The 15,737-nt window shown below is 50.5% G+C and overlaps 1 protein-coding gene and 1 non-coding gene across 2 annotated transcripts in view; one reads left to right on the top strand and one right to left on the bottom strand.

Moving 5' to 3' along the window:
• Positions 1 to 15,737, top strand: part of LGR6 (leucine rich repeat containing G protein-coupled receptor 6) — a 158,055-nt gene that overhangs the window by 127,021 nt on the left and 15,297 nt on the right. The window contains exons 11-16 of the mRNA XM_038749426.1: positions 583 to 654; positions 1,638 to 1,703; positions 5,198 to 5,269; positions 6,400 to 6,471; positions 8,452 to 8,577; positions 13,517 to 13,704. Of these exons, the coding sequence (XP_038605354.1) occupies positions 583 to 654; positions 1,638 to 1,703; positions 5,198 to 5,269; positions 6,400 to 6,471; positions 8,452 to 8,577; positions 13,517 to 13,704 (596 nt within the window). The remainder of the gene's footprint in view (positions 1 to 582; positions 655 to 1,637; positions 1,704 to 5,197; positions 5,270 to 6,399; positions 6,472 to 8,451; positions 8,578 to 13,516; positions 13,705 to 15,737) is intronic.
• Positions 4,069 to 4,205, bottom strand: LOC119931239. Its single transcript, XR_005452091.1, has one exon. It is a non-coding gene; the product is annotated as a small nucleolar RNA SNORA7 (small nucleolar RNA).

The following is a 15,737-nucleotide window of genomic DNA, read 5'->3' as shown; positions in this document are numbered from 1 at the left end:
TTGGGAAGGAGGCTGCAGGACAGGACAAAATCTAGATGGACACCTGCGACATTTCCTTTTCTGCCTGAAAATATAACTGCCCTTTGGCTTTTCCAGGCCATCTGCTGGAAGGGACACATTGTCTGTACCAGGCCTGAAACTGCTAATGGGCTTATCCTTTCTCAGACTTCCTCTAATCCTCTCTCCCACTTCCCCCAGCTCAGGCCCTCTGGGCCCAGGAGCTCTCCGGGAATTCTGAATGTGGCATTCTTTTCCTACCTTAGGGATTGTCATTGTGGTGAGGCTCACTACTCAGAGACCAGAGAGGTTGCCAGAGACCTTTCTCTCCTGGCTCTGGGCATCCAGTGGACTTGTTCCCACTCCAGGGGAAGCTGGGCAACAGAAATGGTTCCCCCATGGCCCTGCCTCTCCCTGCTGCAATGCCACCTGCCCCTGGACCCCACCCTCCTTCATCACCATCAGATCCAGAGTGCCAGGGAAGGGGAGATGGAGGGAGGGAGAACCAGACCAGATATGGGGGCTGGGGAGAGCCCTGTTATTGGAATCCTGTCAACGCCCTTGGTCTTTTCTCCATTCCCCTAGGACTCTGACCAGGGCAGGAATCCGGCTACTCCCCTCTGCGATGTGCCTGCAGCTCCCGAGACTTCGTGTCCTGTGAGTACTTCACGCGCCCCACCCTTGGGCTTCTCCACTTGTGGTCCACAGGCCGGCACTGTCTTGTTCTGCTGCTACTAGAACCATGGCTTCCAGATCCAATCTCTTCTCTCCTTGGGACCAAATCTACCACTAAGCTAATAATTCACCTGGGGGCTCCTAAAGTAGCAACCAGAAATTATCACAAGAAGCAGCACATTCCAGTGGATAGAGCACAGGCTTGGGAGTCAGAAGGACCTTGGTTCTAACCCTGGCTCTGCCACTTGTCTGCTGTGTCACTTGACCTTGGGCAAGTTACTTCACCTCTCTGTGCCTCAGTTACTCCTGCAATATAGGGATTAAGATTGTGACCCCCCCATGTGGGACAAAGACTGTCCAATCTGATTATCTTGCATTTACCTCAGCGTTTAGAACAGTGCCTGGCACATAGTAAGAGCTTAACAGATAGTTTATTAAAAAAAAATCACTTCTGTTGATTTGGTTTGAGCACGAAAGGCTCTTCAGAACTGGGGCAAATAGGGCCTGAACCTTTGATTCTAAAAGGAAAGAGGGTGGCTTGCATGTTATTATGCACAGAACTTGCTTGTCGACCTCAAATGCTCCTCAACTCCCATTCCTCTCCACGTGATTCACATGGTTGGCTCCTGTCAGGTTGGCCCAGCACGGAGGAGCTCCCGAGTTCTCTTTCGGCACTCCTAGGCTTGCCTGCTGCAGCAGTGACCATCTAGGCTGGTTTAGCAGGTGACGGGAGGGAAGAACCCATGTCTAATGCGAGGAAATCACTTTGCACAAGGAAATGAAGGTGGAAATTGGTGCCAAAGCGTCAGGTGTGTGGGGAATGGATCTCCCTGAGGCCCCGGACTGCCCCCAGCTGCAGAGCGGGGAGATCTGAGCTGCTTCCCCTCGCCAGATCAGTTTTCCAGAGTGTTTCCCCTCCCTACTCCCCCCTCTGGCTAATCTCCTATCCTTGTTGTTCCCTGCAGTGAACTCTCTCACAATCAAATCGAGGAATTGCCCAGCCTGCGCAGGTGTCAGAAGCTGGAGGAAATGTGAGTTGGATCCAGGAAGGAGGGAGCAAGAGGCTCAGCCTCATGAGGCCAGGCTGGCGAAGTGAACCTGGGAGGGGAGAGAAGGTGGAGGGGAGGGGGAGCTACGGGGATGAGGGACAGGGCGACAGGGGCTCCAGGGCAAAGTTGGCACTGTTTTGGAGGGAATATTTTTGCTCCACTTACCCACTGACTTTTCAGAATGAATGAAGCTCAAGGGCCCTCCTGGGACCGAACCCATCTCATTTGTCCTCAGTAGCCCTTGAGGGCATTGTGGGGAGGAAGTGGGGTTGAGCAGCAACACAGGGAGTTTTCACACCTTACCAGTTTCCTCAGCTCCTCACACAGGGGCAAGTGGATGGAGGACTCCTCCCAGCTCCCAAGACCAGCATGACTGTGTAGCTTACTATAGAGACAGTATGTATCTGGTCCTAGTCGCAGCTCTGACACCTGGTTGCTAGGAGATCTTATGTGGGTCTCTTAAGTTCCCTGAGCCTCAGTTTCTTCATCTTGTAAAATTGGGAGACCAGCAACTGCCTCACTGTACTTCACAGGGATGCTGCGAGGATCAAAAGATAATAGATGTGAAAGCCCCCTTGGAAAAATTAAAAAGCACTCTACAAATGCAAGGCATAATGAGACTAACAACTGGCAAGATGCTAGAAAGGTTTTTTTTTTTTAATCTTGCTTGGAAAATGTCACTCTTTTTGGACTAACACCTTGGTTTCTTAAAAATTGGCACCCAGCCTGATTGGGTCTTTCAAGGGGCATTCTGTCCATCCTCCTGCCTCTAGGCTGGACTGTAGCTATCCCTGGTATCCCTGGTACCTGTACCTGGACTGTACCCCCCTTTTAGACTGTGAGCCCGCTGTGGGCAGGGATTGTCTCTCTGTTGCTGAATTGTACTTTCCAAGTGCTTAGTACAGTGCACTGCACACAGTAAGCACTCAATAAATACGATTGAATGAATGAATGAAAGGTCCCCAAGATGAGAGTCCCATTTGGCCTTAAAGCTGTCTAGGGAAGGAGATGGCTTGGATTTTCTAAGAGACGTGCCCCTCTTCTATTTCCTCCCAACTTTTCTTAGCAAAGCAGCAGAGGAGCCAGCAGAGGCTGAGAGAGTGCCTGGATAAATCAATCATATTTATTGAACACTGTCTATGTGCAGAGCACTGTAGTAAGCACTTGGGAGAGTATAATGTAAGCTATGTTTAGCTCTGAACCTTGCTTTCTATGCTCACTCTCCCCTTCCGTCCTCCAAATACCTGACAGGGAGTCAGAAACCTTGAGTCAAATGTTGCGGGGTCACTTGTTCTTTACTGTCCAAGTTAAAAAAAAAAGGCCTGGTTTCATGGAAACGAGGCTGGTGTGGACCATATTTCCTTGGCCCAATCCCCTTCTCTTATCAGACCTGTCTAGGCTGGGCATCACTGCAGCCCCTTGGTCCATAGAGCATTCACAGAAGTCCTTGTATGTTCACTGGGTCTGCAAGTCCCAGCAGCCCACGGGGACTACCATGGACACATGAACCTCTGTATTAGAGTCTTGAGTGGCTTGGAAATCTAAATCAATCCAGGCCATCTCAGTCCCAAACTGCTCCTGGTTTGGCCCTCCCCAATCCCAGCCCAGCCAGCCCGGGCATGCCAAATTTGACCAGAACAGAGCCCAAGCCAGACCATAAGGTGTCCAGGCTCACTTCTGGAATTACTTCTGCTCAGGACTGCTGAGAGTTAGAGTTCCAGCATTCCCTGAAATCATCCAACTTGGGAACTAGCACACGTATGCCATAGCATTCTCACTCACAACACTTTGGCTCTCCCGGTGACTTATAGGGGAGTCTCCAACCCTGGGCCTGGACCTAATTGGGTTCATTCAGGGTCCTGATGGCACCTGGGCAGGCACTGAAGAACCCATGGGCCGGGCACACGTAGGGATCTACCCGGCCCATCGACAGTGAGGTCAGAACAGGTAGGGGCCCCACACTTCTGGCGCTGGGGTCAGACCAAGCCTCAGGGGATCCACACCCATTGGCAGGAGTTCTGAGGAGACTGGCTCTGCTCCGGTTCTCCCAGGAGGAGGGAGGAGTTCAGTTCAATATTTCATCAGTTCAAGAATATCCTGAGCAGGATAATAGGTGGCCTTGTCTCGTCTTATGCTGTCGTGTCGTCTCTGACCTGTAGCGACACCATGGACACCTCTCTCCCAGAACGCCCCACCTCCATCTGCATTCATTCTGATAGTGTAACCATAGAGTTCTCTTGGTAAAAATACAGAAGTGGTTTATCATTGCCTCCTTCCATGTGGTAAACTCGAGTCTTCACTCTCGACTCTCTCCCCTGCCGCTGCTGCCCAGCACAGGGAAGTTTTGGCTTGAAGCAGATTGCCTTCCACTCACTAGCCACTACCCAGGCCAGGAATGGAATGGACAGGCCTCCGCTTGACTCTCCCTCCCGTAGTCGAAACTGCTAGAGTATGAAAACTCTCCAGGTGCGATCCTGAGAGAGGAATAGGTGGCCTACAGCTGAGCTAATCCCTTGGACTTGTGGCAGAGCAAGCAAAACCTCGCCCCCTTGCAGCCTGGACCCACCCCATCTCCTCAGGCACCTACGGTCTGCTTGGACTCACCAGCCTATCCTGATCCTCATCCAAATCCCAAAGGGAGACCCAGAACCATAGAACTGACAACTTCTCTAAAATCCATCTGATTTCCTACTACAAACTAGCCTAAATATATCACTCCTCTAATGCCATCCTATTCACTGTACTTCTATCTCTACTTCTATCTTTGCATATAACTTTAATTCTATTTATTCTGACGGTTTGGACACCTGTCTATGTGTTTTGTTGTCTGTCTCCCCCTTCTAGACTGTGAGCCTGTTGTTGGGTAGGGACCATCTGTAGATGTTGCTGACTTGTACTTCCCAAGCGCCTAGTACAGTGCTCTGCACACAGTAACCGCTCAATAAATACGATTGAATGAATGATTTAGAACCATGAACTGATCGCTCACCATTCAGTGCCCCCTTTTGGCTTCCTGCTGGCCACCCTGAGGCACTCTCACCTCTTCCTGTCCTCCTCAGGTCCCCTCTGGCTCCCCTCCTTGGAGAGGATGGAAGGGGAAGAAGGGAGCCTGGATCAATAAATCATCTGTCCAGGCAACGACCCCTACCTGAGCTAGGGGTCAGGGCCCCAGGAGAGTTGTGGTTTGGGGCCCAGGAGAAAGGGGAGAGGGGAGCTGAAGGGCTTAGAGAAGTGACCTGGGGGCCTGGTTGAGCTGCAGGTAGTGGTTTTTGCTTTGTTTTTTTGATCCATTTCCCCGAGGAAACCAGATACTCCTCTACTAGGGCTAATCTGGGTGACTTCCACAGTCCCGGACCCTTTCTTCTCTGGCCAGGATGGGAGCGCATGATCTCTCTTCTAGCCACTTCCAGCCGGGGGGCAGCGTGGCCTATAGAGCCTCCTCCCGCTTCTGCTCACTCTGGCCTCTTCCTCCCTAGCGGCCTCCAGCACAATCGGATTCGGGAAATCCGAGCCGACACCTTTGGACAGCTGGACGCTCTGCGGGCCCTGTGAGTACTCCTTCCCCCTCCCTCTCTGCTCTTTAAGCCAAAGGGTGGGGGCCTGGGAGAAGGGAGCGGAAGGAGAGGAAATACATGTGTGTGCATTTCCCTCATCAACCCCCCAACACACACACACACACACACTCACTCACCCTCCTACTCTCTCACCTTCCAGCAGCATGGATTTGTGAATGCAGACTCCCCAAAGTCTGGGATCCATCCCTCACTGCTTGCCCTCTCTCTCATCCTTACTCTCACACTCTCTCTCCCCACCACCCTCTCCTCTTCCCCCACCAAGGCCTATACCTTCCCCTCAATCAATCAGTCAATCAGTCAAGCCTGTACTAAAGACTTGGGGGAGTACAGTAGTTAATGGATATAATCCTTGCCCTCAAGTAGTTTCCAATCTAGTGGGAGACACAGACAGTAAAATCTCACACACACATACCTACAGTCCTGTGCGTCCTACATGCCAACACACAGACAAAAGTCTTGGGCAGCCCCATGGTACCACAAAAGGATCCCCCACTCCTCCTGGGAACTAGGAGTGCAGGTAGTCAGTAGCTGAATGGGTGGTGGCCAACATGCCCATCATGCCCCTAACCCCATAACCAACTTCTTGTCCACAATTCTAGACAAGAGACTTTTTAAACCATTACCCCAGTGGACATCATGACCCCTGGGGCCTCAGGGCAGCTGCGCTCCCCAGTCCCACCCCTTAGAGAAGCAGCGTGGCTCAGTGGAAAGAGCACGGGCTTTGGAGTCAGAGGTCATGGGTTCAAATCCCGGCCCTGCCAACTGTCAGCTGTGTGACTTTGGGCAAGTCACTTAACTTCTCTGTGCCTCAGTTACCTCATCTGTAAAATGGGGATTAAGACTGCAAGCCCCACGTGGGACAACCTGATCACCTTGTAATCTCCCCAGTGCTTAGAATAGTTCTTTGCACATAGTAAGCGCTTAATAAATGCCATCATCTGGTAGTCCAGGTGAGCCAGAGCCAAACAGATCCCCTGGGAGGCACAGAACCCCACAATGCCCCTTCCAGCGGGCAGGGATGCTCCAGCAGCTTCCCTTTCCTGCCGCAAAGCCCCAGCTCCCCATCCCACTCCCCATCCTGATGCTCCTCCTCTGTGTTCCAGAGACCTCAGTTGGAATGCCATCCGTTCCGTCCACCCTGAAGCCTTTCTGACCCTCCGCTCCCTCATCAAACTGTAAGTAGACAAGCTGTGGCCTCTCCCCGCTCCCCCAGGACTGGATGGTGGGGCTCCGGTTGGGCTCCAGACCCGGCAACCCGGAGCAGTTTCCTGAAGGGAACACGTGTGAATATTTTGTCCCCCGTCAGTATGTGAGGCAGAGCCCTGGCTAATCAGTCAACCGGCCATGCCTCCTGACATGAAGGAGACCAGATAAACAGTCCGGAGGGCCCTCGTCCGGAGAGCAGCCTCCTACCGTGTCACTAAAATCTCACCCGCTCCGAATTTGCCAACTCTTCAGCCTTCTCCAGCCATCTTTGTACTTCCCAAGTGCTTAGTACAGTGCTCTGCACACAGTAAGCGCTCAATAAATACAATTGACGATGATCACCTTGTATATTTCCGTGGCTGCTGTCCTTGTCTGACCCTCTTCATTCTGATAGGGCAGGGGGAAGCCTATATCACTGTGGTTTCCCTGCATTTGTACGTGTAGGTGGGGCGGGGGGAAAGGCTCGGATCCAGGGATAACCTGGACCCTCCTGATCAAGCCCCACAGCCTGGGTTTCAGTGAGTTCTTTGGGTACGAGGTACTGAGGCCCTGAAGCTCTGAAATTTCTGTCCTGACCGGCTCTGTGATGGCAGGCAAATCCCTATGCCTCTCTGTCCCTTTACTTCTAAGCTTGTTGTGAGCAGGGAATGTGTCTGTTGTTATATTGTACTCTCTCAAGTACTTTGTACAGTGCTCTGCACACAGTAAGTGCTCAATAAATACTATTGACTATTTTATTTTGTTAGTATGTTTGGTTTTGTTCTCTGTCTCCCCCTTTTAGACTGTGAGCCCACTATTGGGTAGGGACTGTCTCTATATGTCGCCAAATTGTATTTCCCAAGTGCTCTGCACACAGTAAGCACTCAATAAATATGATTGATGATGATGATAACAGACTGTTTGTAGATGAACCTTTGCAATCCATTCAATCAGTTGTATTTTATTGTATTCTTTTTATTTTATTTTGTTAATATGTCTTGTTTTGTTGTCTAGACTGTGAGCCCTTCTAGACTGTGAGCCCGCTGTTGAGTAGGGACTGTCTGTATATGTTGCCAACTTGTACTTGCCAAGTGCTTAGTACAGTGCTCTGCAAACAGTAAGCATTCAATAAATACGATTGAATGAATGAATGAATGAATGGTATTTATCGAGTGCTTATTGTGTGCAGACCACTGTACTAAGTTCTTGGGAGAGTACAATGTGTGGCTCAGTGGAAACAGCCCGGGCTTTGGAGCCAGAGGTCAGGGGTTCAAATCCCGGCTCCACCAGTTGTCAGCTGTGTGACTTTGGGAAAGTCACTTAACTTCTCTGGGCCGCAGTTACCTCATCTGTAAAATGGGGATTAAGACTGTGAGCCCCCTGTGGGACAACCTGATCACCTTGTAACCTCCCCAGTGCTTAGAACAGTGCTTTGCACATAGCAAGCGCTTAATAAATGCCATCATTATTATTATTACAATGTAATAGTTGATAGACATGTTCCCTACCCTCAACAAGCTTACAGCCTACATGGGGCAATGTACATTATATTAATATCTATATAATATATTAATAATATATTATATACTGATCACTATATATTATATATTAATAATCTATATATTATATATCGATTACATATTAGATATTAATATAAATAAATTTTGATATGTATAAAAGTGCTGTGGGGCTGAGGGAATAAAGGGTACAAATCCAAGTACAAGGGTGATGCAGAAGGGAGTGGGAGAAGGGGAAATGAAGGCAGCAGGAGCGTAGATAGAGTGTCAAGAAGCACATGCACTGGTGGGGAGTGGAAGGGGTAGTGTGTAGGGGGAGGAGAATCTGCAGGGTTAGGGAGGGAAGTGAGAGGAGTTCTGTAAGTTTGAACTGGCTAATTGCTGCCTGAGTAGGGCCTTTGGTCTTCCCTGAGGGGGCCTGAATCCTAGTGTACTTCCTTCTCTCCATACCAGAGACCTGACAGACAACCAGCTAACCACCCTCCCTCTGGCCGGCCTCAGTGGCCTGATGCACCTGAAGCTCAAAGGGAACCCCGCGCTCTCCGAAGCCTTCTCCAAGGACAGCTTCCCTAAGATGAGGTAAGGGCACGGGCCAGAAGCAGATTTATAGATGGGCTGCCCCTCTCCCGCCACCCGGGAGACTTTACTTTCCAGGAGTCCCTACTCTTTTGCTTTCACGTCTGCCTTTTTGAGTGGTAGAAATTTGCTGTTTCTGTTGGGAGACTGTTGGGAGAGGTAAACTCCTTGTGGTAGCAGCAGTATAGAGTGGAAAGGGCGAGGACGAAAGTCTGAGCCCCGGTGAGTTTGGCTGCCAGGAGAATCCACTCTAATGTGGGGCTCACCAAACTGGTGGGCAGCTCAGTCCTGTGCCCCCAAATCTAGGATCTTTCCCTCCCTCTGGCCCCTGCCCCACTGCTGGGCATCAGCCTTCAGTCTTAGGTGTTTTCCTGCTTTTTCTGTACCACTCCACTTAGAGAAGCAGCAGAGAAGCAGCGTGGCTCAGTGGAAAGAGCACGGGCTTTGGAGTCAGAGGTCATGGGTTCAAATCCCGATTCCACCAATTGTCAGCTGTGTGACTTTGGGCAAGTCACTTAACTTCTCTTGGCCTCATTTCCCTCATCTGTAAAATGGGGATTAAGACTGTGAGCCCCCCGTGGGACAACCTGATCACCTTGTAACCTCCCCAGCGCTTAGAACAGTGCTTTGCACATAGTAAGTGCTTAATAAATGTCATCAAAAAAACAAAACACTGCCACAGTGGGGACAGGGCTTCCTCTTGGGATGCTGAGGGCTTTGGGTGGCTGAAGGAAAGGGAATGGGGAGGGACAGGAGGGCAATGCAAGCAGTTGAGGCTGCACAACGGAAGCTCTGTTTCATCAGCCATACTTTGGAGGGGGCTACCTATCCTTCCCATCCTGCCCCTCAATCCTTCGCCACCAACACCGACTAAGGGACCTTTGACTGGGATTGTCCAAAATGGAGCCAGAAACAAACCCACAGGCTGTTGGCTGGAGAATGCCATGCTAGGGAGCCTAAGATTTTGGTTCAGTCTGAGACACTTCTCTTCCTAACTCCTTTCCTTGGCTGCCCCCATCCATGCTTCCCTCGGCCAGCAGAACAGTGATCTGGTTCCCCCAGAGTGGGAGGGCTGCTCAGAATAATAATAATAATGGTATTTGTTAAGAGCTTACTATGTGTCAAGCACTGTTCTAAGAGCTTGGGGTAGATAGAAGATTGTCAGATTGGACACAGTCCTTAATCCCCATGGTGCTCAAAGTCTTAATCCCCATTTTACATATGAGGTAAGTGAGGCACAGAAAAGTTAAGTGACTTGCCCAAGGTCACACAGCAGACAAGTAGCAGAGTCGAGATGTCCTTCTGAGTCCCAGGCCCGTGCTCTTATCCACTAGGCCATGCTGCTTCCCAGAATCAATGCAGCAGCCTCCCTGCAGCTACCGACAGATGCAGGCATGAGTATCTTGAGAATTCTGGGCTGAACTGACCCCAGCCCCAGCCTAAATGTTCCCTGGGAATCAGAACATTTGGAGACCATGGGGAGGGAAATAGTGGCTGAATGCTACTTGGCACTCAGGGTGGGGGAAGTGAGAGGAGTTCGGTGCAGAAACATTGCACAGCAGCCCCCACCGGGCTAGCCTTCCCCCTCCCACCACTCCATTCCACCACTGCGCACCTCTGCTCTATCGGCATGCAGGCCCCGGAGCCCTGGAAGCAGGCGAAAGCCCCGGGCGCTGATGAGTGGAAAACACTCTTAGAAGCCAGTCCCAGCTAATGACATCCAGGCTTCCTACAGTAAATTCAGTTTGTGTGGCCCAGGTCTTGTCTGCTACAGATTAATGAGGTTACTGTGGGGGCATTAATTAAGCAGTGAAGCCAGCCTGCGCCAGCGAGGGTACTAGGGACCATCTCTCATGAGCCAGAGGTGGGACTCTGGCGAATTGGCAGCAGGTAGCTACCGACCCTTCCTGGGTAGCTCCCCACAGCTTCTGCCCACCCACAGGGCAGGGTGGAGGGCAGGCTGGAGAGGGAAGGTGGCTCAGGAAAGATGGCTGGGCTGGGGACCCGGATGCCAAGATTCCGTTCCTCCAGATGTCTGGGTGCCCCTTTGGGGTAATTACCCCTTCCACAATCCTTGCCCTGGCCTTACCTCCAGGAGGAAGGCACTGAAGTGCCAACTTGTACTTTCCAAGTGCTTAGTACAGTGCTCTGCACACAGTAAGCACTCAATAAATACGATTGATTGATTGATTGAAGGTAGGAAAGTTCTTTGAGCTCTCCAGAGAAGAGGAATGGGACTGTAGTCCCATGATAGAAAATGTCTCAGCTGTTGACTTAAAAAAAAAAAAAAAGATCTAGTGGTTCTGATTCGCATGGTATTGCATGTTGGTTTAAAGTCAAAAATGTGCTGAAGTAAGTGCTCTCAACTTAACCTTCCCCCGCACAAAGCTTCAAGTCCCCCTTCCTCTCCCTACAGGGCTCATTCCCTGCTGTGGCAGATAAGGGAGCCTTGTCTAGGTTCGGCTGTCCAGGCTCCACTTCAGAACTCCTGGGCCAGGGGTGGCACTGCCAGTTGTGCTGCCAGCCCTCCATCTCTCACTTCACACTTACCAGTTTTGGGTGACTAGACAAGGGGCAAGACTCCCCATCTTGCTCTCCCTCAGAACCAAGGGCTCCCGTCTGCCCTTTCCCATCCCGCTCTCTCCAACCACAGTCTCTCCTGGCTCCCCACTTTCTCTAGAGAGAGACACCAACACCTGGGCCGAACTCAGCTCGATTCTGGACACTGCTTGACACTCACACGCATGTACGTACACATGCGCGTGCACACACACACGCACCCCCTCCCCCCTCCCCCCACCCACCACCACCACACACCCCACCTTTGGGTACCAGACTGCAGTCTGGAGTCTCCAGGAGGAAGTCAGTCCGTAAACACAGCTCAAGCTGCAGAACCAGGCTCTCTGGCTTAAAGCAAAAGCACATTTTGGAGAAGATAGAATTTCCTAATCCCGTCACAAGGTCGTACCTGCCAGGAGAGCTGACCGCTTCTTTGAAAGGACACACTGAAGTTTCTGAAGAAGTTTCCATTGCTGGAAGTGGAGCTCTGCCAGTCTCAGACATCCCCCTCACCCCGCCACCCCCACACCCCAGATTTAACTCTTGGAGAGAATCTTCATGTAGAGAAGCTGGGAAAAATACCGGGGGATACTGGGAAAAATCCTTGTTGCCCTTTTTTTAATGGTATTTGTTAAGCGCTTACTGTGTGCCAGACACTGAACTAAGCTCTAAAAGCCAATCAGGTTGGACATAGTCCATGTCCCACATGGGGCTGACAGTTTTAATCCCCATTTTACAGATAAGCTCATTATGGGCAGGAAATGTGTCTGCTAATTCTCTTGCATTGTACTCTCCCAAGCACTTAGAACAGTGCTCTACACATAAGTGCTCAGTAAATGCCATTGATTGGTTGATTGACAAGGTAACTGAGGCCTAGAGAAGGAAGTGACTTGCCAAAGGTCACACAGCAGACAAGGGGTGGAGTGGCCATTAGAACCCAGGTCCTTCTGATTCCCGGGTCCGTGGTCTATCCATTATGCCACACTGCTTCTCTAGCATCAAGGGAGAGGAGCAGGGTTATTGGGTCCAGTCTTCTGAGATAATAATAATAATAATAATGATGGCATTTATTAAGCACTTACTATGTGCAGAGCACTGTTCTAAGCACTGGGGGGATACAAGGTGATCAAGTTGTCCCACGTGGGGCTCACAGTCTTAATCCCCATTTTACAGATGAGGTAACTGAGGCGCAGAGAAGTTAAGTGACTTGCCCAAGGTCACACAGCAGACGTGGTGGAGTCGGAATTCGAACCCATGACCTCTGACTCCAAAGCCCGTGCTCTTTCCACTGAGCCACGCTGCTTCTCTGTTTGAGTCTTGTAGATGGCTACCCACAGAGAAGCAGCATGGCTTAGTGGAAAGATCATGGGGGTGGGAGTCAGAGGACATGGGTTCTAGTCCTGTCTCTGCCGCTCATCTGCTGTGTGGCCTTGGGCAAGCCACTTCACTTCTCTGTGCCTCAGTTCCCTCATCTGTAAAATGGGGATTAAGACAGTGAGCCCCACATGGAACAAGCCACTTCACTTCTCTGTGCCTCAGTTCCCTCATCTGCAAAATGAGGATTAAGACTATGAGCCCCACATGGGACAACCTGATTACCTTGTTTCTACCCCTGCGCTTAGAACAGTGCTTGGCACATAGCACCTAAAAATACCATTATTATCATTATTATTAGTATTAAAGGACTCAAAGGATTTCTCTGACTTGCTCCCCACAGCACAGCTTTTTGGCTGGGAGGACTCAGGGCTGAGGGGCTGCCTCCACACCGCAGGTTACAGTCAGGTGGGGTGAGAAAGCTGACAGTTTGGCCAGAGTAGGAAGAGCTCTAGGGTCTCACCCCACCACCTGCTGATCAAACAATCATATAGTATTTACTGGGTGCCTCCTGTCTGCAGAGAACCTTATTAATCACTTTGGAAAGTTCAGAGATAAAAGACCCAATTCCTGCCCTCAAGAAGCTCACACTTTGATGGGGAAGACAGTCAATCCCAAATGATTTACAATGAGGAGGAAAAAGAGAGTTATGACAAGAATGGAAAAGATCCTCAGAAAACCAGTTTGGCCTAGTGAAAATAGCATGGGCCTGGGAGCTAGAGGACCTGGGTTCTAATCCTGGCTCTGCCTGATCTGCTGTGGGAACTTGGGCAAGTCCCTTAACTTCTCTCTGCTTCATTTACCACATCTATAAGATGGGGTTAAGACTGCGAGCCTCATATCGGGTGTGGACTGTGTCCAACCTGATTAACTAGAATGTGACCTAACGCTCAGCGCAGTTTCTGTCACATTCTAAGGGCTTAACAAATCCCCTTAAAAATGGATAAATGAATAAGAGAGTACTTCAACAGTAGGCTAGGTATCTTCTTCTCATTGTCTCCATGTCCAGAGTTCTGGAGGTCCCATACGCCTATCAGTGCTGCGCATACGGGGTCTGTGCCGGCTTCTTCAAGACCTCGAGCCAGTGGGAGTCTGATGACCTAAACCCTGAGGAGGAGGAGGAAGAGGAGGAGGAAGAAGAGGAGGAGGCCCAAAAGAGGACATCAGGCCTCCTGGCAAGTCATGCCGAAAATCACTGTGAGTGAGATGAGAACCTTTGGGAACCAGCCGGGATGGGGACGGCCTGGAACATTTTGCTTCTCAGGAGTCTATGACCTCCTGCTAGGCCACGTGGTGGGTTTAATATCCTAGAACAGGGGCCAGGGCATGCCCCAGGGGACCGCAGGTCTGGTACTGCCCTTCCTAGAGCGTCGCCTTAGGGATGAAGCATGGCATCCTGCCTCCCTGACTTTCATCTGGGGACATTAGGTCTGAAAAGTGCTATGAGCTCTTCAGAGAATTTCAGAAATGAGCCTGAGTGATAACGTTCATCCTACTCACGGTATTTGGCCTCGCTGAGGGCTGTCCTGCTGTCTCGGACATTACTTGGAGGAAATGAAGCAGAAGACTGGGGGAAAGGAAGGAGGTGAAGAGAGACAGGGAGCATTGCTTAGAACACTTCTCAGATTCTTGGTCCAGGCCAAGGACAGAGAAATTGTACCCACGCGACACTCTGGAACACAACAGTGCTCAGTTTCTCAGGAAGGGCTCATCCCAAGCAGGTTAAATGCTGCACCCTTTGAGCTCTGGCCTTGCATGGGAGCGTGAGCCTTCTGAAGGCAGGGTACCAGCGAGGATGCTCTCCCAGATTCGACAGAGAGCCGTCTTTGTGCAATTAGGGAACAGAGCAAAAGAGAAAGCCTTAGTGTAAAAAAGGGAACTGGAAGGAATCCAAACCATGTGCAGTGAAAGTACCTAGAAGGAATTTCGAATTACTTGACATCTTTTCCCCAGAGCTAATGCAACTGGGTCCCCGAGAACAGCCTAGACTCCCTCCGAGGTAAACGGTGAGGCCTCAGAGTGTCAGAGAGACCCTGATGACTCAGGCCCCCTCCCACTTCTTCTCTGCCCCCTCCAGCTCTGATTGTCCGACCCCGAGACCTGCCCTGGTGTCAGACCTGGCAGGTATCCATCCCTGGGGATTTTCCTGGACTCTACAAAACTCTCCCCCGCCCCCACCCAGGGCTGGAGAGAAGAGTGGAAACTTTCCTGTCTGTAGGTAAAACTTTCCGCCAGTATTAAGGCCCGAGAACAACGAGGCTTAGGATCCCAGAGTCCAGAGCTGGAGCAGGGGCTGGGCGTTTCCTGTAGGAGTGGACGAGCCATTGAGAGAGAAGCCAGGAGGTGGCATTTCGGCCAGCTTTGATTTCCTTTCCCCTTTCAGAGCAGTTACTTAATATCCCGTCTGGTCCTCTCCTCGTGTCTGTCTCAACCCATTACAGTCCCTGCCCTGTATTTTGTTTTTGAAGTTGCATTTCAAAGAATCCCTGCACCCCCAGCATATGGAGGGGGTTTTGTGTCCTTAGAGGAAGGGCTTTGGTTTCCTGATGCACTGAGTATTCCCTGTAACAGTAACACTCTCCACAGCAACATCTAAGGCACTGTTGTTTTCAAAAGCACTTTCCCCTCAGTTTCCCCATTTCTCTTCATACCTAGGCCACCCAGGGAAGGGCAGGAATTTCATTCATTCATTCATTCAATCATATTTATTGAGTGCTTACTGTGTGCAGAGCACTGTACAAAGTGCTTGGGAAGTACAAGTTGCCAACATATGAAGACGGTCCCTACCCAACAATGGGCTCACAGTCTAGAAGGGGGAGACAGACAACCAAACAAACTTGGACAGGTGTCAAGTCATCAGACTAAATAGAAATAAAGCTAGATGCACATCAACAAAATAAATAGAATAATAAATATGTACAAGTAAAATAAATGGAGTAATAAATCTGTACAAACATATATACAGGTACTGTGGGGAGGGGAAGGAGGTAGGGCGGGGGTGATGGGAAGGAGGTAGGGCGGGGGGGATGGGGAGGAGAGGAAAAAGGGGGCTCAGTCTGGGAAGGCCTCCTGGACCGTTTTTCAAAAGGGGAAACTAAAGGCCAGAGAGGGTAAGTACATTTCCCAAGGTCACTTAGCACCCTGGGGACAGAGTTGGGACCTGAAGAGTCATTTCCTGACTCTTAGCCTTTCATAATTTCCAGTAGCCCAAGGGTCTTTCTTCTACTTGG

Source organism: Tachyglossus aculeatus, chromosome 7 (assembly GCF_015852505.1).
Source record: "Tachyglossus aculeatus isolate mTacAcu1 chromosome 7, mTacAcu1.pri, whole genome shotgun sequence".
Classification (NCBI taxonomy): domain Eukaryota; kingdom Metazoa; phylum Chordata; class Mammalia; order Monotremata; family Tachyglossidae; genus Tachyglossus; species Tachyglossus aculeatus.
This window is presented reverse-complemented; position numbering and strand designations above follow the sequence as displayed.